General features: G+C 45.1%; 2 protein-coding genes across 2 annotated transcripts; one reads left to right on the top strand and one right to left on the bottom strand.

Moving 5' to 3' along the window:
• Window positions 1-551: 551 nt before the first annotated feature.
• fhit (fragile histidine triad diadenosine triphosphatase) lies at window positions 552-1620 on the top strand. Its single transcript, XM_062411397.1, has one exon. It carries the CDS (start codon window positions 593-595, stop codon window positions 1049-1051), a length of 459 nt encoding a protein of 152 aa, XP_062267381.1. The 5' UTR covers window positions 552-592; the 3' UTR covers window positions 1052-1620.
• Window positions 1621-2554: 934 nt separating this feature from the next.
• Window positions 2555-23213, bottom strand: gareml (GRB2 associated, regulator of MAPK1-like). The gene is made up of 7 exons (XM_062412118.1): window positions 22723-23213; window positions 10455-10595; window positions 7476-7606; window positions 7192-7357; window positions 6199-7049; window positions 4847-5016; window positions 2555-4706 (listed from the first exon to the last, which is right to left on the bottom strand). The coding sequence occupies exons 1-7, from the start codon at window positions 22832-22834 to the stop codon at window positions 4109-4111; spliced, it is 2169 nt and encodes a 722-aa protein (XP_062268102.1). The 5' UTR covers window positions 22835-23213; the 3' UTR covers window positions 2555-4108.
• Between the last annotated feature and the right edge of the window lie 289 nt (window positions 23214-23502).

The following is a 23502-nucleotide window of genomic DNA, read 5'->3' as shown; positions in this document are numbered from 1 at the left end:
AAATGTCGCTTTGTTACAGTGTTTGAGATAATAATAATATGTTTTATTTACCCACATGTGTATGTACTCCTCAAAACAAAGAAACAAAGTGCTTCACGAATAAAAGAAAAAACACAAGTAAGACTACATACAAACAAATGTACTCATACATGAATAAATATATTCACAAAATTTTAAGCAAGACAACCATAACAAACACTAGAATTAGGTAAAATCAGGGAATAAAATACGATAAATAAATATAATTTGTATTAATTTAAGAGGAAAGCAAAATTGGGGAATGATTTCATAATCATTTTTCTGTGAATGAAAAACTAGAAATATAATTAAAACACAACAGGGTTCATCATTTTCGTTTTGTCAAATTAAACCAATATAATATTATCTTTAGAAATAGAATCCGGGAATCATATGATTTTTTGTGGTTTACATTTGTGAATCAGCCCAGAATCAATCAAATCAAATCCCGCCCACATCGTGACTCTGATTGGCTGAGGTTGACACATGAAAGGTGGTGATTGGTTGACACTCAGGAAGTGTCTGCACCTCTCTAATCAAACCTGTGTTTACATGAAGCGTGCGGGTTGTCAACATGTCCACTCTTCGCTTCGGGCAGCACCTCATCAAGGCCTCGGCGGTCTTCTTGCAGACGGAGCTCAGCTTCGCTCTGGTCAACCGGAAGCCCGTCGTGCCGGGACACGTGCTCGTGTGCCCGCTCCGACCCGTGGAACGGTTCCGGGACCTCCACCCGGAGGAGCTGGCGGATCTATTCAAAACCACCCAGCTGGTGGCGGACCTGGTGGAGAAGCACTTCAGCGCCACCTCGCTCACCATCGCCATCCAGGACGGTCCCGAGGCCGGGCAGACCGTGAAGCACGTCCACGTGCACGTGCTGCCCCGCAGGGAGGGCGACTTCCAGAGGAACGACAGCGTCTACGAGGAGCTGCAGAGACACGACCGGGAGAGTGAGGACGCTCCCTCCGGGTGGAGGTCCGAGGAGGAGATGGGTGCGGAGGCTGCGGACCTGAGGAGGCTCCTGCAGAGGACATGAACTGACTTTGACCACAGGACCAGGGAGAGATGCTCCTCATGTTAACGTGGAACAATATTCACTCACACCTTCGTGTGTGTTGCTGCATGCCTGTGTTAAGAGATAACACACACTAAAGTCTTTTGTGTGTGTAGCAAGTATCCTTTATCATCAGGCTTTTGAAGTTTTATTCAAAGTTCATAATTCATAAGTTCGTTTTTGCAGCAAATATCTGTTATTGTCACTAGGAAAAATCCAGATGAAGTTTTATTCCCTTACAAATATCCTTTGTCGTCAGGGATTTGATTAGAAAATATAAATACACAAAAAAGGTTTCACCATTAGTTAGTTTCCCAGTCTGTGATTCAGACTGGAAATATGATGTCCAGTCTGTCAGGGACTCTCAGCAAGATTTTATAATTTGTTACCAAGCTAATATTTGTTATTGTCAGCCACGTGACACAAAACCAATCAACAGTTTCCATGTGTTTCTGTACAGTTGTTCTTACTGACTTGATGATTTCTTGTGTTTTCTAGTTGAACCGTGTAAAATAATATCTCTGAAATTAAACTGAGAATGCACAAGAGTGTTGTTCTCTTTATTTTTTGCTTACAAACTCAAGTTAAATGAGATAAATAACTCAGCTGTAAATCAATTTCATTCAAATGTGAAACTTTGTGAACTTAAAACTAGAAGATATATTATGTGATGGGAGTTCTGGCTAATAATGACAGAAGTTTCAACAAGTTTAATAATCGATCAATCAGTCAAAGCGTCTGTCAAGCTGAAATGCAATTTTATTCATCCTAATTTGGCAATTGTCAATATTTGCTGCTTTTCTGTTTCAGAATTCAAGATTTCTGCTGCTGATTGAACAAAACCCAACAATTTGAAGACAGCCTTGTCAGAGGACATTAATCACACATTTCTGAAACTTTTAATCCTTTAAATGAAAAAAAATATTCATATGTTACCAGTAAATCAAGTTTGTGTTGTGGGTTCACGATGTGTCTGTAAGTGTCCTTGAGTGAGGACATTTGTATTCAAGCTATTTACACCACCACTCACCTGCAGACATTAACATAACACTATGCTGGGGTCCCTCTGTCTGACGCTCTACTGTTTCCTCCATCAAACCCAAACACACGTCAGCTACAAGCTCAAGGGTGATGTGGCAATGACACAACAGCTGAGTGTGTGTCTGTCTGTGTGTGTGTGTGTGAGACAATACATAAACGTCAGTCTTGACTGCCTGTCTCAGTCCCTCGCTGACTGATGTGACACCATTAATCAGTGTGTGTGTGTGCATTTGTGTGTCTGTGTTTGTGTATGTCAAATTTCTCAAACTTTTTCTGGCACGCTGCATCTTCAGAAACCGTAAAAAGGTCACGACCTCCAGACACCCAACAATCTTTTATTGAGAACGATGTCGTCTTCATGTTGCTCTATCTCTGAGGTTTGTTGGATAACTGTGGTTTAAACCTGGATTTCCATCACATGCATGTAAGAGTCAAAACATTTGTTTTATTCTCCCACAGCAAACTTCCAAAGTGCAAAATTGACAAAGCTCGACAAAAAAAAAGTTCTTTAAATGTTAAATTATATCCGTCTGAAGGTTTATTGTGAGTTTACAATAACCCTCCACTACCAAATCACCACATTACACAATCCTGGGAATACCAGACATCCTGCTGGGCCTGCTGCCTGGAGTGTGTGAGAGAGAGAGAGTCGTTGTTACATGATGCTGATAGGCAGGAACCTCAGGGCAGATGAAGCCAAGAAGATGGGACTAGTGCTCCAGCTTGTGGATCCTCTGGGTATGTTCAGCGTGTGGCACAATGATAATCTGTAATCTTCTGTGAGCTCGAGGTGAGTGTGGAGCTCTGTGAAACTCTACTGACAAACTCATAACTAAGGGTTCTAGTTTTATATCTTACTAAACAGAGGCTGAAAACCCTTCACTCTTATAAAACCACATTTATATTCACTCGATCCAGACTCCGACTCCCCACGACCATCAGGTCCAAAAGAAAAAGAGAAAACAACTTGATTTTCAGAGGTCATTAAGTTTCTATTTATTTTATATTCTCATGTATTTCTTCATTGCTCTTCTTACAGTGGCCTTGCAGTTGCATGATCTTGGAGGGAACATCAATGTTGCGTGGTATAGACAGAGGAGGAGGTAATGTGTGTGTGTCGGTGTGTGTGTCGGTGTGGGTGTGTGTGGGAAGGCGGGGTCAGTTGTGTGAAAGTTGGCCCCAGTGATCAGCCTTTGGGAATTTTGGGAACGTGGAATTTAAAGAGGATTGGAACAGCAGCATGTGTGGTGGCGATAAGAGAATCACAAGAACTAATAAAAACATATTCAACATAAAACAGCTTTTTCACAGTTATCTGTCTAACTCAGACCATCTCTTAATAACAGCTGTGGCTACAGTCCCTGGTTGTAAAGCATCCTTATCCTCAGTACCACTCTGGAGGTATAGTTCACACGTATACCTCTCATTCATCTGGACATACTGCATATGTAGAATTCATAGAGCAGGCCTCCATCTGGAAGAACACGTCTGTCCCCTGATCTGGAAGAAACTGGACCATTTTGTTTGTCAAGTAAAGAAACATTTTTCTCATTTATATGAATTCAAATAGTTTTGTTCAGGATTTTGAGGTCAGACAACAGATAATAACTGTCGATCCCTTCTCCAATGTCACTGCATGAAGGCCAGACAAATAGCAAAAGTTGTTCTATAAGCTTAATTTAAAATCTTTCTTATGACTCAGAGCATGAACATGAATTTTGTGGAGGACTGTTTGCTCCATATATTAACGAGGCATTTTCATCACGCAGCTCTCTGTGGTAGCCATTTGTTAGTAAACTATAGTTTCCCAGTCTCAGCATGAGAGCCAGTCAAGTGTCTCCGATTGACCACAGGGTGGCGTGGTTTTCTTCAGTCTCAGCTTCAGTCATCGGGCTCAGCAGCCAGCTGGTCACAGTGGAAGGCACATTCAGGACGGCTCAGCAGCCAACAGGCACATTATCAGGTCAGTGTGTGTGTGTGTGTGTGTGTGTGTGTGTGTTAAATCTTGGGCCTCCAGCCCTGTATGAACTGTGTGATCTTGGTGACATGGAGTCGGCTCAGGTGGAAGTCATGTGACAGGATGTCCTCTGTCAGCTGCACCAGGAGGCTGCCGTCTATTCGCTCCCTCTGGAAAATGGCCACCGCTGCCTCCGATAGGCCGATGAACCGCAGACACGCCGACACCTCCTCCAATGACAGGGCAGAGAGGTCCGCAGGAGGCCGCCAGGTGTCAGGGGACAGGGACAGCCCCTCAATGACCACTACAGATGTCCCACCACCCTCTGCACCTCTGGAGGCATCTGTTGTGGGATTGGGAGCAGGCTCAGGCGAGGGGCACGGGGACTGGCGGTTGAATGGGTTCAACGCCCCAAAGGGAGCGAATCGACTCTGTGGAGGTGGCGGCCTGAGGCGGGGTCCGGAGGAGGTGAAGGAATCCGCCCACGGCTCCGCCCAGGTAGCCTGTGCTGGCTGAGGATTGGCTGTGTTGTCTGCAGAGATGGCGGCGACGGGCTCAGGACTGGCGGGGCTGGGGGCGGGACAGTCGGCCCAGGAGCACGGGTAACAGTATAAGGAGGCGTCTGGAGAGGGAGAGCAGCTGGAGCAGAGCCGGAGAAAGTCATATTAGATTGGATGAATGTATCAATGTGATAATATTACAGTTATACCTATTATGTCCAAATGCAAAGAGGACAAGGTTTATTGAAGGACTGGTTCTAGGAGACCTTCACATTGTACCTGCCGTGGAGTCCAGAGGAGTAGAAAGAGAGGTTGGGTCTGGGGGAGGTGGAGTTCTTGGGGAATCGAGGTGGGACGGGGGGGCTGGGCACCGGGCTGGAGATGGAGCCCCCTTTAGAGCAGCGCGGGGGGACCGGAGGGGCGATCAAGTAACGGCACTCCTCTCTCACCTACATGCAAAAACACACACGTGGAAAAATGAGAGACACAACAATCTAAAAAAGTGCAGCTCCTAAAACTTGAGGGTGTGAAAGCTTGCTTGTCTCATTGCTCCACTCTGTAAATATAAAACTTATTGACCTTTGCACCTCAAACAAACACTCTCACACACAGAAGCTAGGTCTACACACAGACACACACTCACACACACACACACTGAGTGTCTCTCTTGGCAGGCTAAATATCAGGGCATGAGGAACGCTGTGTGTGACAGGGTATAATCCAGCTGCACAGCAGACACCAACACCAACACTCCCCCCTCTGCTCTGCTGCCATCACTTCACAAGAGAAAAGTTAATTAGACAAAACAAGTGCGATAATACCCACTTACACACACAGACGACAAAACACACTGACACATGAGCACGGGCACGAAACACCGGGGGAACAGCAGCAGCAGGAACAACCTTGTTTTAAACACATCCCATGCAGATGAACATTAAGAGTCTTCAGTTAAACACAAGGAAGATGAGGTCAATAAAGAAAACATTTTGTAATAAATCACATCCGATATCTTCTAATAATTATTACATAACCTTCCAATTCGTGTTACATAAAACAATATAATATTTTTGTGCTCAAATTTGAGATCCAGGTTCCAATTTAGCTTGAAATATGATCAGGAATCCACACAACTGTAATAATGGGATTGATTTAGTTTATCAGCAGATATGAGACCTTGGTCTGTCTCCATCTTTCATCATAAAACCAATAAGAAGTTGGTTATTTTTAAGACCAAAGGCTCCATCACTATTAAACTGTTACACAAGAGTAAAACAACTCTGTAATTAAAGTATTGTTTATTCTGAAAACAGCTAACATGTATGTAGCTGCATCCTCAGTGATGATGTATGTGTTCATGTGCTGTGAGTGAATGGACTCTGAGTGAATGGCCGTCCTTCCAGGAAGACATATTGCATATTAGTGTGTGTGTCTGTGTGTGTCTGTGGTAAATGAGGTTTAAAAGCTGTAACGTATGAATAATTCAAGCCAGGCTTCCTGACTTTTAACAGCCGGATGCTGCAGTGGACCGATGAGAGCAGACACAGACAGAAGACACAGACAGAAGACACAGACAGAAGACACAGACAGGAGGACAAACTGAAAGACGGGAGCTGACGACTGAAACTCACAGCATCAGATTTTGGAGGTACAGGCGGCGGCGTGGACACCCTGGTCACCACGGTACCAAGAGAGCCGTCCAATGAGGAAGTCGAATGGAAGGAGATGAGGGTCGGCTCCTTCCCCAAGCCCTCCGCGCTCTGATTGGTCCAGAGTTCCTCGTAAGGGATCTCCTCACTGGTCCTCATTTCGGCTTCAGTCCACTCAGGAGTCACATACTCCCTCTCCTCACCTGGTCCCTCCCCCATTCTCTCTCCAAACGAGTCCCTGCAGCGCTGTGATAGGCTGTCCGAAACCCCGCCCCCATACCCGCACATTGAAAGGCGCTGCAGGGCCGGCGCCATCGAGTCCTGACCCGACCCACACATGCGTGAGCGCCGCGGGCTCGTGCACTCCTCCGTCATACACTCCAGCTCCGGCCGAGTTTCCCTCACCGCACGCGAGTAGGCGTCGGGGTCGAACGCGTGGCGCAGCAGAAGACTCTCCAGCGCCGCCGTGTGGACAGAGGCCTCGGCCACGTTGAACCTGGGCATGCAGCGCAGCAGCAGGAAATGGGAGGGGGACACTTCCTGTCGGCGCAGCACCATGCAGAGCACCACCGTCTTGCTGACGATGTTGAGCAGCTTGTAGCGGTGGCCCTCTCGCACCGCGTGCCGGTCGTACGGGTTCCGTGGCGGTCGCGAAGGCACCGACACGTTGACGGGGAGGCGAACCCTCTCGATGATGCTGCGTACCGTGTGCTCCCCTCCCAGCATGCCCTGCTCCAGAGGGGAGCGTGTGCAAAAGCGTCCCCGGCAGCCGAAGGGCAGGCTGACGCTCTGATTGGTGCGATGGTTCATACAGACCAGGCAGGGAGTTTTACCTGCAGAGACAGAGAGGTAGAAGGACAAAGAGTCAAAAGAGACAAAGGAAATAGAGAATCCTGCAAGTTTATGATGTTGGTGGAGATGATGATGTTTCAAACAGTGAGGACATTATCAAAATACTGCCCTGGCCTTACTTACTCCTAGGGGTCTTTCCGAGGCGTCTCAGGAGCGCGCTCAGTCCCGTCTTCTCCTTTGAGGGCGTGGCACAGAGGAGCTCGGCCTTCCCCATGAGTGACAGCTCATCTCCAGCCTGCAGAGTGAAGCTGTAGGGCTCACTGTCCTCGCTGAACTCCCCCGAGACCACCTGCAGCACAAGTGGATGTGATGACGCGTGGCCACCAGGTTGCGTGTTCAGACTCAAACACTGTGAGGTCAACCTGGACTCAAACATTTTACATGTGAAGATGCAACTTAATTCGGACCTTGACACTGAAGGTGATCGTCTCCATGACAAAGACCCGGTCGGGGAAGACGCCGGCAACTTCCTCCACGCTGGAAAAATACTGGACCGGGTCCCTGACGTCCCGGTCTTCATCCAACAACTTGAACCTACCTGAAGGGACGGAGGGGACAAGATGAGGGTTAAGGAGGAAGAGGGGAAGGAAAGGACGGAAGGAAGCGGAGGACAGAACGGAAGAAGGGGGTGTGGAGGAGAGAGGATGATGAAGAAAAGGGGGGGGGGGGGTGAGGGAAGGAAGATGAGAAGATGAAGATGGGAGAGGTAGCACAGAGAAGAAGAGGAGGAAATGAAGGAGAAAGAAAAAGTAAAATGTTTTTGTGTTCTCTCTGACTTTCTGTCTTACTTCACCCACACACGCACACACACACAAACACACACGCACACACACACACACAAACACACACACACACCCCCGCCCCGTAGAGACACTGTTTGGACGAGGAGAACACAAAGACACCTCCGCGACCTTTGACCTGGCACCAGCTTCCGCCAAATCAACAGCCGACGGGGTTGTCATGGCAACCAATAAAAGGACCCCCATTCTCACGCAGAGCAGAGGCACATCACCATGGAGACACTCACACACACACACACACTCACACACACACTCACACGCACACACAGACACACAACTCTCTCTCTCTCTCTTTAACCCTTTCTCCGCCTTGCTCACCCCCCCGCCATCCATCTGTAAATCTCTCCCTCTCCTTCACTTCAATGTTGCCGTCCAGTAGCTGTGTGCTTGTGTGTCTTTAAACTGTAAATGTTGTGTGTGTCGAGTTGTGAGGAGCCACTTGAGGAATGCACAGCGGGGCTCCCAGACATTTAAAAGAGCATTTTAACGGCCCTCACATTATTTGTGCATTGAACTGTGATTGCTTTTCTTTCCCCCCCCCCCCCCCCTCTCCTGTTTCTCACACAGTGGACGACACATGAGAAAGTTTTTTTGTCTGGGAGGCAGAGCAGAATACCAAACCTCCTCCATCCTCCTCGCCAGCACCTCCCTCCTGCTCTCCCTCTCTCTCTCTCTCTCTCTCTCTCTCTCTCTCTCCACCCCCCGCCTTCCAATTCAAACAGAACCCCCAGGATAAGGAGCTTTCACCAAACAGCAAGTGCTTCTTCTCAACACAACTCGCCTTCCCTTTATTAAAAAGTAACAAAACCACATCTCCAGCTTGGAAACGGATGAGACTCCCAACTATTACTGACCTGTCACTGTATCACCCTGTGAGAACTAAGTGGTTTGCACCCCCCGCTGCCCTGAACCCTCTCCATGAGAAGGGATCATTCAGCTTTTCAGTCCTCACTCGCTTCACTTGCTCTCGCCTCTCTCTGACGGACAGAGGAGGACACAGAGAGACGGACAGATTGAGCGTAAGGAGGAGGAGGAGGAGGAGGAGGAGGAGGGGGGAGCTTCCTGTTATCCATCCCTAGGGGGACACCTATATTGCTCTCCTCCTAAGCTTATTTAGACTTCCTGTATGAAGTCATCACAGACATTAGCTCATCACTGGTGATGCCTCTGATTCAACAGCAACCCGAGTGTTGTAGTCAGAGACACATAACGCTCATTCTAAAAGTATGCACACATTTAAATCTGCTCTGCTGATTGGCCTCTTGCTGTCTGCTGAAATGCATTATTCAAATGTTGCATAACTCACCGTTAGCACTAATGACTGTTGTACAATATATATATTATACTTTTCCACCGTTGGACCCATTTAACAAAGTCTGTGCCATGAACATTATTCACCGACAAGACAGAAATATCTCAGCTTAATGGAAAAATGGAAAACAAGTTGAGTGAAAGAAGGGAGCAGCATCGTTTCCTCAATAAAGATATTGATTCATTTGAATTATGGATCTGCTGTTTTGCTTTCGCGAGTTGGAATCTGACAAATTGAACCTGTCCTAAGGTTAAAATCCTGACCCATAGTTAGGCCTATTAAACAAACACTGTCTTTTCTCATGAAAGTTTAAAATATTGGGCTGTAAATATAATTCAATAGACTAATTGATCTTAGTCATACAATGTGTGTGAGCGGGGTCTCCTCTTTTGTATTTAATTGACTATGCAAACTACTCTACAGAGGAAACTGGTGAGTATAAATACATTTAACGTCGATAAGAATAAATGCTATCCATAAATAGTGTTAAAATTACACTTTGATGTGATTAAAATCATTTTTAGGTTTTCTATTCTTGTGGTGTGACAGCTTTGATAAAATCCTGACTCCCCTGGATAGGAACTACTGTACCACATTCAGTCATATATTTGTTATTTGTTACAACTTCATTGTGAGTTCTCTTTTCATTTACTTTCCTTTGCTAATAATGGTAATACTGAGAGTCACATGCTTCTGATGCTAAAATGTCTAAACTGACAATGATCTCAACACACCTCCCCCCCCGTCCCAATGTTCTTTCATACTTCCGAAAAGGAGCCTGAGAGGCGGCGGCAGCGTGAGGTAGCAGCAGCGCTCCATCAGCGGAGGAAGCAACGAGAGAGGAGGCATTAAGATCCAGTTACACAGACAGCAAATGATGTGACTGGACGGAGAGTCGGAACAATGGGATTGTGGGGATGAGCTCCGGTGAGGTCATGTGCAGACGAGACTCATTCAGCAGGATGTGAATGAACAGGAGAGCGAGGGAAGGTCACATGTACAGTAGCTGGTCGAGTGTGTGGGTATAGACTCTACCCTCGTTTACATTAGGGTAAACATTGACATGTGACATCATGTTAGTGTATAAATCTAATGCTTGATTGTGTTACCCCAAAGAACATGAATTCCACACCAAATATAGACATGAAGAAAATGACCCTGTGACAAAAATGTCTTTTTACTCCCAGAAGAAACAGACAATTAAGGGACTATTGACAATTAAGGAATTTGTGTCTCTGTGTGTGTTTTGTGTGTGCTTGTGTGTGTTCGCTCACCCTGGTATTGCAGAGGGATGTCTATCTTGGGTCCAATGACGTAGTGTCCCTCCTCTAAGCTGTGGGCCGTCACTGTGGTCCACTGACGACAGGAGTGTAACAGCACCACATCCTCCTCCGACAGACCCTCCACACATTCACCTGGAACACACACACAGACACATACACACACACACACGCACACACACGCACACAAACACACACAGGGATAAAACAAAACAGTCTTCTGGCTGGATTTAATTTGTAAGGTCACAGCAAGTGGCTCAGCGATGGAAAACACTAAAACACCTCCACACAAATACAAACACACACAAGTTCAGGATTCAGTGTCAATAATTACCACCATCAGTGACGGTTCACCACCCCTAACCTACTCATCAGGACCCTGCAACTGACAACCTACTATTTCACCGCCCCCATACACACACAGACATACACACAATACCTCACAGAGAGACACACACATGCGTACAGAGATACACACATACTCATCGCTACAGCTTTCACTAGAGCCATCATGTAGCACAAGAGCATTGATTTCTGCTGATAGCAAAGTGGTACAATTCAATCACACAACACACACACACACACTCTCTCTCTCACACACTCACAGACACACACACACACACACACACACAGATTACATGGATCTTTTTTGTTCTTGTTACTGAGGGAGAGTAAAGCGCTGGAGTCTAACAGACATGTCGGTGGACGTCTGATCAGAAACACATTTCATATTATCATTATCAGAGGAGGTTATTAATATTACTAATATCACTTCAGACTAAACTCAAAAAGGTTCCCTGCTGTATGTTAATGGTCCAGTTCACTCAAATCCCAGTTGCTGTATCTCCCATCTATTCGCGGTGCAGCCACAGAGCAAACGTGGTTTAAACACAAACCCATGGATGTCAATGCAAACATCAAATCTACTCTCTCTGATGAAGTCTGTGTGATCAACATTTTAGATCACAGCTCAGAGGGTTGGTTATCGACACAACTTAACTGATAATCAATCAATCGTTTAAATATCTGCTTTGAGGTTCTATAGAGTGAGAATATGCTGCTTTTCTTAGTTTTTATATATACAACCCTAACTGGAACTATTTTGTGATGTGGGTCAAAGATCCACATCCCTATGCCTCTGATCCTCAACCTGTTTCAGGCAAAACCCCACAACAGTGAACAACACCTCCCCCACTCCCCAACATGCACACACACACACACACACACACACACACACACACACACACACACACACACACACACACACACACACACACACACACACACACACACACACACACACACACACACACACACACACACACACACTCACACACGCACACTCATGTGCTTGATTCAGTTGTTTGGATTGAAGCTGCAAGGCTATACCAACAAGCAAGTTACCTGCCAGGTTACAACTCACATCACGCTACGCCTCCCTGTTCACGAACACCCCTCCTTTTCCCCCATTCCCTCAATACACTCTCTCTCATTTTTTGCCTCCTGTTTCCCTCTCTCACTCTCACACATGCACATAAACACAGTCTCAGTTGGGAGATTCTGAATTGTGTTAACTAAGTGGGAGGCCAATAAGGAAGAAACCCGAACAGGAGACTTACACAGAGGCATAGAGAGGAGCAATCTGTCTGAAAAGCCCAAACACAAGAGAAACAAACAACACTGATGTTAAAAGAAATAAGTTTTTAATGAAAACAATTTGGAGAAGCCAAAACAGGAGAAAAATCCACAGGAACTTGGTGACATAAGCTGATGTTTGAAGGAAGAAACAATATATTCTTCCAGGGCTGGGTCTTCCATTTCCAATTCCAAAAGCACACTTGAAGCACTGGGCCACTTTTTGCTGATTTTTTGGAAAATGACTTTGTCCAGGCGCTGCATCATTCTTGGGGTGATCTCAAAATCTTCATCCTGGATTTTGACCCATATGTTCTCGAACAGACGCTCGATGAGGGCGTTGGGTGATCTGAGCGTGTCCAACACCTTTGCTTTTCTAAAGATCCTCGAAACCAGCTTCATAACAATTACCCTGATGGATACTTTTCTTCCATCCTCTGTTGACTCTTGCTCTTCGCTGTACTCTTCAGTGAATTCAGCAGGGGTCACCTCGCTTTCTGAGCCAGACCCTTGACTTTCATCCGAAGGCAGACTGGCCCCACTGCTCGAGCCCTCTGACACAGCTTTTTCCAAAGTAAGTGTTATCACCCTGGAAGTGAGAGGATCTGACTGTGTGTGAAGCCACCACCTCATTACTCCAAGGAAACACCACACCATGGCAAGGAGGTCAGCTGATATGATAGCAGGTGGCGGTAAAACCATTATGCTTAAGCGCTTTGGTCCTGAGGTGGTCTTGGGTCTCATCCTTTCAATGTGATTACTAAGGATATTTTTCAGCTCATTGGTTAACACAAGGGTTTCACCACTGAGGATATCCTCAATCCATTGAGACCCATTCTGCCCCTGCTCTATCTCACCAACTACTGTTGGAAGCAGAGCGTCAATTTCATTCATGACAGACTGAATTGACTGCCTACTTAACACCTTGTCAAAGGCAGGGTTGTCAGGGCTGTCAAAGTACCTGATATTCAGTTTCTCTAGAAGATGACCAATGGACGCCTGGGCAAACTGCTTTGCAGCGCATGTCTTAATCCTTCCACACACTTTCTTCAGAGAGGGTGAGCTTTGGGCTGCTTCTAGATCATCTTGGTTTTGCATCATGATTTCATCCACAATCACCTCAGCAACGTCATCTGCAACCTTCTTCATCTCCAGAGTGGAGCCAGATTCCAACTGCTCATTAGCAGAGTTTAAAATTTCATCTGAAGAAGATTTGGTGAACTGAGAGACCTCATCCTTGATGATCTCCTGGACAGTTTTGGATGTTTCAGACAAAAGACTTTCTCTGTCTTCTGAGATTGTCTTTGAAGATGAGGATGATGACTGGCCGACCTTCTTTGTGCTCTCACAAGGTGCACACTCACGTTTCAGGTTCCTCATGAGTCCTTTGATCATTTGGCCGGCCTGTTGAATCAGACATTGCAGTCTTTTGGGAGGTGTGATACGAGGAATGGTTTGCTTCCCACTGTCCACGCTCATGGAGAGGACAGAGTTGACACACTCTGCAATCTCTTTAGCGATCAACTTTGTCAACTTCTCTGAGCTGACCAGCTTAACCTCGTCTTGAACATCAAGAGCCTGAGCAAAAATCTGAGGAAGTGTGTTGCCCAAAGAGCAAATCACACCATTCAGAGACACAGGCCCAGCGGTGCTCACATGACCCTTTAGGGTGGATTGTGTCTGTAAATAGACAATTTCCAGCAGTTTCTCTCCCAGTAGAGTTATTGTGGCCACATCAGGTTGGCCCGCTTTCGAAAGATTCCATTGATCTGATGTCATGCTTTCGAAGTAGGACGTCACAATGGATAAAATGCTGTCGATGTCCATATTCATGTTTCTGATATTGTTTTCCAATACTTCTGTTATTGGCTTGGCGTATAAATATCAGGTTGAATATTCTTGTATTCCAGGGTAGGGATAGTAAGTGATAGTAAGTGCTCTCTCGGTTTGCCGTAGACTACATCGAACATTCACCTATCAACTAGAGGAAAAACAAAAAACAAAGAGAGAACACACCTGTGAGAACACGCACTAAAGAGTACACACTAAAGGGCGAACACACTCACCAAAGAGAACACGCACTAAAGAGTACACAATAAAGGGAGAACACACTCACCAAAGAGAACACGCACTAAATAGTAAACACTAAAGGGAGAACACACTCACCAAAGAGAAAGGCATCAAGGACAGCTGACATCACCGCTGGGGGCGTGGCTTTCCAACAAGCCACGCCCCAAAATATTGACTGTTGATGTCGGTAGCAGCGGTAGCTACCTCAACATAACACGATGCAAGCTGGTTAGAAATTGTCTGACTTTTACCAACTCTGCAAAACATCACCATGTCACAGGACCTTAACATATTGTGGGAGCGAGGTTCAGAACGTGCAGTTGTTCTCCTTCAGCTGCAGCACCTGGGAACCAAAGTCTATGGAACCGGCCCTATGACACTTTATCCACATGACGTATCTTACGTTATAATCTTACACATTCAGAACAATTAACTGTTGCTTATTTTTCTCCAAAGGGGATGAGATATCTTTGATCTCTAACTGACAGCTTTCTACTACACTTAGAGTTTACATGTTCTGTCATTAAAACAGTTTTGTTCAGGCGATTGTTTGTGTGAAGTGATTAATGATTATGTAGGTGTTTTTTTTTGTCTTTAGATTTATTTTGCTGACTTGTTTTTTGGGATTATAAACTAGAACATAAATAAATGACCTTGTTGAGAATGTCAGCAAACTATACAAGGAAACATTGTCATGTGGAAAACACACACACACACACACACATACAAACACACACACACACACACACACACATGTGCTTGCTTCAGTTGTTTGGATTGAAGCTGCAAGGCTATACCAACAAGCTAGTCACCTGCCAGGTTACAACTCACATCACGCTACGCCTCCCTGTTCACGAACACCCCTCCTTTTCCCCCATTCCCTCAATACACTCTCTCTCATTTTTTGCCCCGTTTCCCTCTCTCACTCTCAAACATGCACATAAACACAGTCTCAGTTGGGAGATTCTGAATTGTGTTAACTAAGTGGGAGGCCAATAAGGAAGAAACCCGAACAGGAGACTTACACAGAGGCATAGAGAGGAGCAATCTGTCTGAAAAGCCCAAACACAAGAGAAACAAACAACACTGATGTTAAAAGAAATAAGTTTTTAATGAAAACAATTTGGAGAAGCCAAAACAGGAGAAAAATCCACAGGAACTTGGTGACATAAGCTGATGTTTGAAGGAAGAAACAATATATTCTTCCAGGGCTGGGTCTTCCATTTCCAATTCCAAAAGCACACTTGAAGCACTGGGCCACTTTTTGCTGATTTTTTGGAAAATGACTTTGTCCAGGCGCTGCATCATTCTTGGGGTGATCTCAAAATCTTCATCCTGGATTTTGACCCATATGTTCTCGAACAGACGCTCGATGAGGGCGTTGGGTGATCTGAGCGTGTCCAACACCTTTGCTTTTCTAAAGATCCTCGAAACCAGCTTCATAACAATTACCCTGATGGATACTTTTCTTCCATCCTCTGTTGACTCTTGCTCTTCGCTGTACTCTTCAGTGAATTCAGCAGGGGTCACCTCGCTTTCTGAGCCAGACCCTTGACTTTCATCCGAAGGCAGACTGGCCCCACTGCTCGAGCCCTCTGACACAGCTTTTTCCAAAGTAAGTGTTATCACCCTGGAAGTGAGAGGATCTGACTGTGTGTATAGCCACCACCTCATTACTCCAAGGAAACACCACACCATGGCAAGGAGGTCAGCTGATATGATAGCAGGTGGCGGTAAAACCATTATGCTTAAGCGCTTTGGTCCTGAGGTGGTCTTGGGTCTCATCCTTTCAATGTGATTACTAAGGATATTTTTCAGCTCATTGGTTAACACAAGGGTTTCACCACTGAGGATATCCTCAATCCATTGAGACCCATTCTGCCCCTGCTCTATGTCACCAACTACTGTTGGAAGCAGAGCGTCAATTTCATTCATGACAGACTGAATTGACTGCCTACTTAACACCTTGTCAAAGGCAGGGTTGTCAGGGCTGTCAAAGTACCTGATATTCAGTTTCTCTAGAAGATGACCAATGGACGCCTGGGCAAACTGCTTTGCAGCGCATGTCTTAATCCTTCCACACACTTTCTTCAGAGAGGGTGAGCTTTGGGCTGCTTCTAGATCATCTTGGTTTTGCATCATGATTTCATCCACAATCACCTCAGCAACGTCATCTGCAACCTTCTTCATCTCCAGAGTGGAGCCAGATTCCAACTGCTCATTAGCAGAGTTTAAAATTTCATCTGAAGAAGATTTGGTGAACTGAGAGACCTCATCCTTGATGATCTCCTGGACAGTTTTGGATGTTTCAGACAAAAGACTTTCTCTGTCTTCTGAGATTGTCTTTGAAGATGAGGATGATGACTGGCCGACCTTCTTTGTGCTCTCACAAGGTGCACACTCACGTTTCAGGTTCCTCATGAGTCCTTTGATCATTTGGCCGGCCTGTTGAATCAGACATTGCAGTCTTTTGGGAGGTGTGATACGAGGAATGGTTTGCTTCCCACTGTCCACGCTCATGGAGAGGACAGAGTTGACACACTCTGCAATCTCTTTAGCGATCAACCTTGTCAACTTCTCTGAGCTGACCAGCTTAACCTCGTCTTGAACATCAAGAGCCTGAGCAAAAATCTGAGGAAGTGTGTTGCCCAAAGAGCAAATCACACCATTCAGAGACACACGCCCAGCGGTGCTCACATGACCCTTTAGGGTGGATTGTGTCTGTAAATAGACAATTTCCAGCAGTTTCTCTCCCAGTAGAGTTATTGTGGCCACATCAGGTTGGCCCGCTTTCGAAAGATTCCATTGATCTGATGTCATGCTTTCGAAGTAGGACGTCACAATGGATAAAATGCTGTCGATGTCCATATTCATGTTTCTGATATTGTTTTCCAATACTTCTGTTATTGGCTTGGCGTATAAATATCAGGTTGAATATTCTTGTATTCCAGGGTAGGGATAGTAAGTGATAGTAAGTGCTCTCTCGGTTTGCCGTAGACTACATCGAACATTCACCTATCAACTAGAGGAAAAACAAAAAACAAAGAGAGCGAGTGAGAACACGCACTAAAGAGTACACACTAAAGGGCGAACACACTCACCAAAGAGAACACGCACTAAAGAGTACACACTAAAGGGAGAACACACTCACCAAAGAGAAAGGCATCAAGGACAGCTGACATCACCGCTGGGGGCGTGGCTTTCCAACAAGCCACGCCCCAAAATATTGACTGTTGATGTCGGTAGCAGCGGTAGCTACCTCAACATAACACGATGCAAGCTGGTTAGAAATTGTCTGACTTTTACCAACTCTGCAAAACATCACCATGTCACAGGACCTTAACATATTGTGGGAGCGAGGTTCAGAACGTGCAGTTGTTCTCCTTCAGCTGCAGCACCTGGGAACCAAAGTCTATGGAACCGGCCCTATGACACTTTATCCACATGACGTATCTTACGTTATAATCTTACACATTCAGAACAATTAACTGTTGCTTATTTTTCTCCAAAGGGGATGAGATATCTTTGATCTCTAACTGACAGCTTTCTACTACACTTAGAGTTTACATGTTCTGTCATTAAAACAGTTTTGTTCAGGCGATTGTTTGTGTGAAGTGATTAATGATTATGTAGGTGTTTTTTTTTGTCTTTAGATTTATTTTGCTGACTTGTTTTTTGGGATTATAAACTAGAACATAAATAAATGACCTTGTTGAGAATGTCAGCAAACTATACAAGGAAACATTGTCGTGTGGAAAACACACACACACACATACAAACACACACACACACACACACACACACACACACACATGTGCTTGCTTCAGTTGTTTGGATTGAAGCTGCAAGGCTATACGAACAAGCTAGTCACCTGCCAGGTTACAACTCACATCACGCTACGCCTCCCTGTTCACGAACACCCCTCCTTTTCCCCCATTCCCTCAATACACTCTCTCTCATTTTTTGCCCCGTTTCCCTCTCTCACTCTCACACATGCACATAAACACAGTCTCAGTTGGGAGATTCTGAATTGTGTTAACTAAGTGGGAGGCCAATAAGGAAGAAACCCGAACAGGAGACTTACACAGAGGCATAGAGAGGAGCAATCTGTCTGAAAAGCCCAAACACAAGAGAAACAAACAACACTGATGTTAAAAGAAATAAGTTTTTAATGAAAACAATTTGGAGAAGCCAAAACAGGAGAAAAATCCACAGGAACTTGGTGACATAAGCTGATGTTTGAAGGAAGAAACAATATATTCTTCCAGGGCTGGGTCTTCCATTTCCAATTCCAAAAGCACACTTGAAGCACTGGGCCACTTTTTGCTGATTTTTTGGAAAATGACTTTGTCCAGGCGTTGCATCATTCTTGGGGTGATCTCAAAATCTTCATCCTGGATTTTGACCCATATGTTCTCGAACAGACGCTCGATGAGGGCGTTGGGTGATCTGAGCGTGTCCAACACCTTTGCTTTTCTAAAGATCCTCGAAACCAGCTTCATTACAATTACCCTGATGGGTACTTTTCTTCCATCCTCTGTTGACTCTTGCTCTTCGCTGAATTCTTCAGTGAATTCAGCAGGGGTCACCTCGCTTTCTGAGCCAGACCCTTGACTTTCATCCGAAGGCAGACTGGCCCCACCGCTCGAGCCCTCTGACACAGCTTTTTCCAAAGTAAGTGTTATCACCCTGGAAGTCAGAGGTTCTGACTGTGTGTATAGCCACCACCTCATTACTCCAAGGAAACACCACACCATGGCAAGGAGGTCAGCTGATATGATAGCAGGTGGAGGTAAAACCATTATGCTTAAGCGCTTTGGTCCGGAGGTGGTCTTGGGTCTCATCCTTTCAATGTGATTGCTGAGGATATTTTTCAGCTCATTGGTTAACACAAGGGTTTCACCACTGAGGATATCCTCAATCCATGGAGACCCATTCTGCCCCTGCTCTATCTCACCAACTACTGTTGGAAGCAGAGCGTCAATTTCATTCATGACAGACTGAATTGACTGCCTACTTAACACCTTGTCAAAGGCAGGGTTGTCAGGGCTGTCAAAGTACCTGATATTCAGTTTCTCTAGAAGATGACCAATGGACACTTGGGCAAACTGTTTTGCAGCGCATGTCTTAATCCTTCCACACACTTTCTTCAGAGAGGGTGAGCTTTGGGCTGCTTCTAGATCATCTTGGTTTTGCATCATGATTTCATCCACAATCACCTCAGCAACGTCATCTGCAACCTTCTTCATCTCCAGAGTGGAGCCAGATTCCAACTGCTCATTAGCAGAGTTTAAAATTTCATCTGAAGAAGATTTGGTGAACTGAGAGACCTCATCCTGGATGATCTCCTGGACAGTTTGGGATGTTTCAGACAAAAGACTTTCTCTGTCTTCTGAGATTGTCTTTGAAGATGAGGATGATGGCTGACCGACCTTCTTTCTGCTCTCACAAGGTGCACACTCACGTTTCAGGTTCCTCATGAGTCCTTTGATCATTTGGCCGGCCTGTTGAATCAGACATTGCAGTCTTTTGGGAGGTGTGATACGAGGAATGGTTTGCTTCCCACTGTCCACGCTCATGGAGAGGACAGAGTTGACACACTCTGCAATCTCTTTAGCGATCAACCTTGTCAACTTCTCTGAGCTGACCAGCTTGACCTCGTCTTCAACATCAAGAGCCTGAGCAAAAATCTGAGGAAGTGTGTTGCCCAAAGAGCAAATCACACCATTCAGAGACACAGGCCCAGCGGTGCTCACATGACCCTTTAGGGTGGATTGTGTCTGTAAATAGACAATTTCCAGCAGTTTCTCTCCCAGTAGAGTTATTGTGGCCACATCAGGTTGGCCCGCTTTCGAAAGATTCCATTGATCTGATGTCATGCCTTCGAAGTAGGACGTCACAATGGATAAAATGCTGTCGATGTCCATATTCATGTTTCTGATATTGTTTTCCAATACTTCTGTTATTGGCTTGGCGTATAAATATCAGGTTGAATATTCTTGTATTCCAGGGTAGGGATAGTAAGTGATAGTAAGTGCTCTCTCGGTTTGTCGTAGACTACATCGAGCATTCACCTATCAACTAGAGGAAAAACAAAAAACAAAGAGAGAACACACCTGTGAGAACACGCACTAAAGAGTACACACGAAAGGGCGAACACACTCACCAAAGAGAACACGCACTAAAGAGTACACACTAAAGGAAGAACACACTCACCAAAGAGAAAGGCATCCAGGACAGCTGACATCACAGCTGGGGGCGTGGCTTTCCAACAAGCCACGCCCACAAATATTGACTGTTGATGTCGGTAGCAGCGGTAGCTACCTCGACATAACACGATGCAAGCTGGTTAGAAATTGTCTGACTTTTACCAGCTCTGCAAAACATCACCATGTCACAGGACCTTAACATATTGTGGGAGCGAGGTTCAGAACGTGCAGTTGTTCTCCTTCAGCTGCAGCACCTGGGAACCAAAGTCTATGGAACCGGCCCTATGACACTTTATCCACATGACGAATCTTACGTTATAATCTTACACATTCAGAACAATTAACTGTTGCTTATTTTTCTCCAAAGGGGATGAGATATCTTTGATCTCTAACTGACAGCTTTCTACTACACTTAGAGTTTACATGTTCTGTCATTAAAACAGTTTTGTTCAGGCGACTGTTTGTGTGAAGTTATTAATGATCATGTAGGTGTTTTTTTTGTGCTTTAGATTTATTTTGCTGACTTGTTTTTTGGGATTTATAAACTAGAACATAAATAAATGACCTTGTTGAGAATGTCAGCAAACTATACAAGGAAACCTTGTCATGTGGAAAACACACACACACACACACACACACACAGACACATACACATACACACACACACACACACAGACAGAGTGATGCTGACATGCACTCACAATAACTAACCACCATCTCCATGTGGTTTGGCTGACTGTGCAAACATCAGTCATCTGTAGGGTGACCACAGTGCAGTTAATAAACACCTCTCTCTCTCTCTCTCTCTCTCTCCCTCACCAGCAGAGGTAAGGTGCGTAATTTTTGTTGGGGGGGCACGCCATGGCTCGGGTGCGCGCGTCTGTCCTCCCATGTGAAGTCGGTGGTTTTTCCTTCCTCGTTGGTATTCAGCACATTCACCGACAGATTACACATTTACATATGAAAGGAAGTGAGCAGCACTTCAGCAGCACAACAGACACTCTGTGTCTTTCCGGGCCTCGCTGGACTGGGAACAACTTTGGCCATGACACCCATCACACGTTGTTCCCAAAGTGAAGACATCGAATCTTCCTCAGGACAAATTCATGTTGACGTGAAAACATGACGCACGTGAAACGAGACGTGAACACAAAGAGTGAATAATGACTTTTAGCAAACTCGGTGGAAGAGTGTCCGATGATGGATGCTGCAGCTGCGTCAAGGCGTACAGATTGAACCGAAACATTAAAGGAAATAAGGCCAGATTGGTTTCAAAATAAAAGCATCAGCCTTGTCCAGGGAGCTGAAATACAGTCAAACTTGCAGACTTCTTCCAAATATAACTGCAATGCTTGCAAGTAACAATATATTATAAAACAAAAATGAGGAAAAACCTTGTTAACTAATATATAAACTGTGAAGCTATACTAATTCACGTGTCTATCAAAAGTGAAAAGTGATGCTAAAATAGCATTATTCAATAGATTGACACAGATTCACATCTTTGATTTAATCTGCTCCATGTAATAAGTGGAAAGTCTTCACCCACCCATAGCTTTATCTGATCGACTAATCAAATATAATACATGCTCATAAACAAGTACTCTTGTTTATGAGCCTCTCTTATCTCATAAGAAAAGACATCTGTAGCATCACATGTTAATAAACCTGATGATATTGGTAATATACTGGGCTCGCATAAGTTTTTATTGTTGTACTGGCCTCAGTAGATGTAATTTATTATTCATGAAGTTGCCTATCTGGTCTGTGAAAAGCCATCATACATTATTTCAGAAAGTTAAGTAACAATTGACCAGCTTCCCTTTAAAATAACTTAAATAAATATAATCTCCCCTTAAAACTATTAGAGTATCAACTAACAAACATATCTATGTATGTATGTTTTATGATTAAATCCATAATGAAGAGAGAGAAAAGCAGCGAGTCTGGACTTCAGTCGAAACTGTTTTTTAACTTGTATCATATGGATTTATTTTATTATTTAAAATAGGTTTTTCTCGTTTAATAAAGTAAAAAGACAAATTAGTGATTTGTTTTGAAATCTTTGACCGGAAGCAGGAACGTTCCCCGTCGATCTTAACACAATTAAACCGCAGCTCGGATTCTCTTATAAATAAAAACACTTGTTCTTATGTTGAATTAATATAAAAACAACTTTACTCGATTTAACTTGACATATTTTACTCATTCTCTCGTTGCTCCTCTCAGCTCCGGAGCTCCGAGCGGCTCGTGAGCTGACACTTGTCCGGAGAACCGACCGCGGCTCTGGAAGTTTGTCTAGCGGGGGTTCGGGCGGTGGGAGCCCCGGGGGGGACGTGGTGTCTTACCGTGAGCCAGGCGGACCAGGGTGGGCAGCCGGTGTTTACTGACCACCGCGTCCAGCGGCAGCGCCAACGGGCTCCAGGTGATCTCCGACAGGCTCGCCGACAACTTCTCCATCCTCCCGGGGCATCACGGTACCGGAGATAGAGGCGGTGACGAAGACGGTGAAGAAGAAGAAGACGGTGATGGAGGTGAAGAGGAAGAAGATGAAGAAGAAGAAGAAGAAGAAGAAGAAGAAGAAGAGGATGAGGATGAGGATGAGCGAGGGCGTGTAACGTCAAAGAGTTTCGCCATGTTTGAATGTAGGAGAGGGAGCGCAGGCACGGTCCGTGCGCACGAGCCGTGGGAGCGAGCGCGAGCCCTCTGTCTCTCTCTCTCTCTCTCTCTCCCCCTCTCCCTATCTATCTCTCCCTCTCCCTCTCTCTCACACACAAACAACAAAAGTTTGTGTTTGACTTGTTATCGTCTCGAAATAGTTTAAAGACGTAAACAAACCTCATCTGCACGTGCCTCCATCTCAATCTGCTTCGAATGGGCTTCACATTAATTATTATCTACGCATGTGAGACTCGGCAGGTGCGTGGGTGGGAGAAGCTGCAGAGGGACTTTGTGATCAGGGTTTCTCAACCTCCTCTGTCCTTCTGTGGGTTCACAGGTCAAGCTGCCTAAACCTGCTTGTGGTTTTATATGTAAGCATGGATGTAAAACCCAACAGGCCCATAGATGAGTCTGTCTATGAGGTAACTGATCAAAGTCACAGAGCTCTGTACAGATATAAACTGACG

Source organism: Platichthys flesus, chromosome 18 (assembly GCF_949316205.1).
Source record: "Platichthys flesus chromosome 18, fPlaFle2.1, whole genome shotgun sequence".
Taxonomy (NCBI): domain Eukaryota; kingdom Metazoa; phylum Chordata; class Actinopteri; order Pleuronectiformes; family Pleuronectidae; genus Platichthys; species Platichthys flesus.
Note: the sequence above shows the minus strand (reverse complement) of the source record. Positions and strands in the feature narration are given on the sequence as shown.

What these genes read in the sequence shown, in the direction of transcription:
- fhit (XM_062411397.1), top strand. Translation starts at nt 593, where the DNA reads ATGTCCACTCTTCGCTTCGGGCAGCACCTCATCAAGGCCTCGGCGGTC.
- gareml (XM_062412118.1), bottom strand. Translation starts at nt 22,834, where the DNA reads ATGGAGAAGTTGTCGGCGAGCCTGTCGGAGATCACCTGGAGCCCGTTG. An exon ending in CATCCCTCTGCAATACCAGG is followed by an intron (nt 7,607 to 10,454) that starts GTGAGCGAACAC and finishes CCGTCCCTTCAG; the next exon opens with GTAGGTTCAAGTTGTTGGAT. An exon ending in TACCTCCAAAATCTGATGCT is followed by an intron (nt 5,017 to 6,198) that starts GTGAGTTTCAGT and finishes TTTTGCATGTAG; the next exon opens with GTGAGAGAGGAGTGCCGTTA.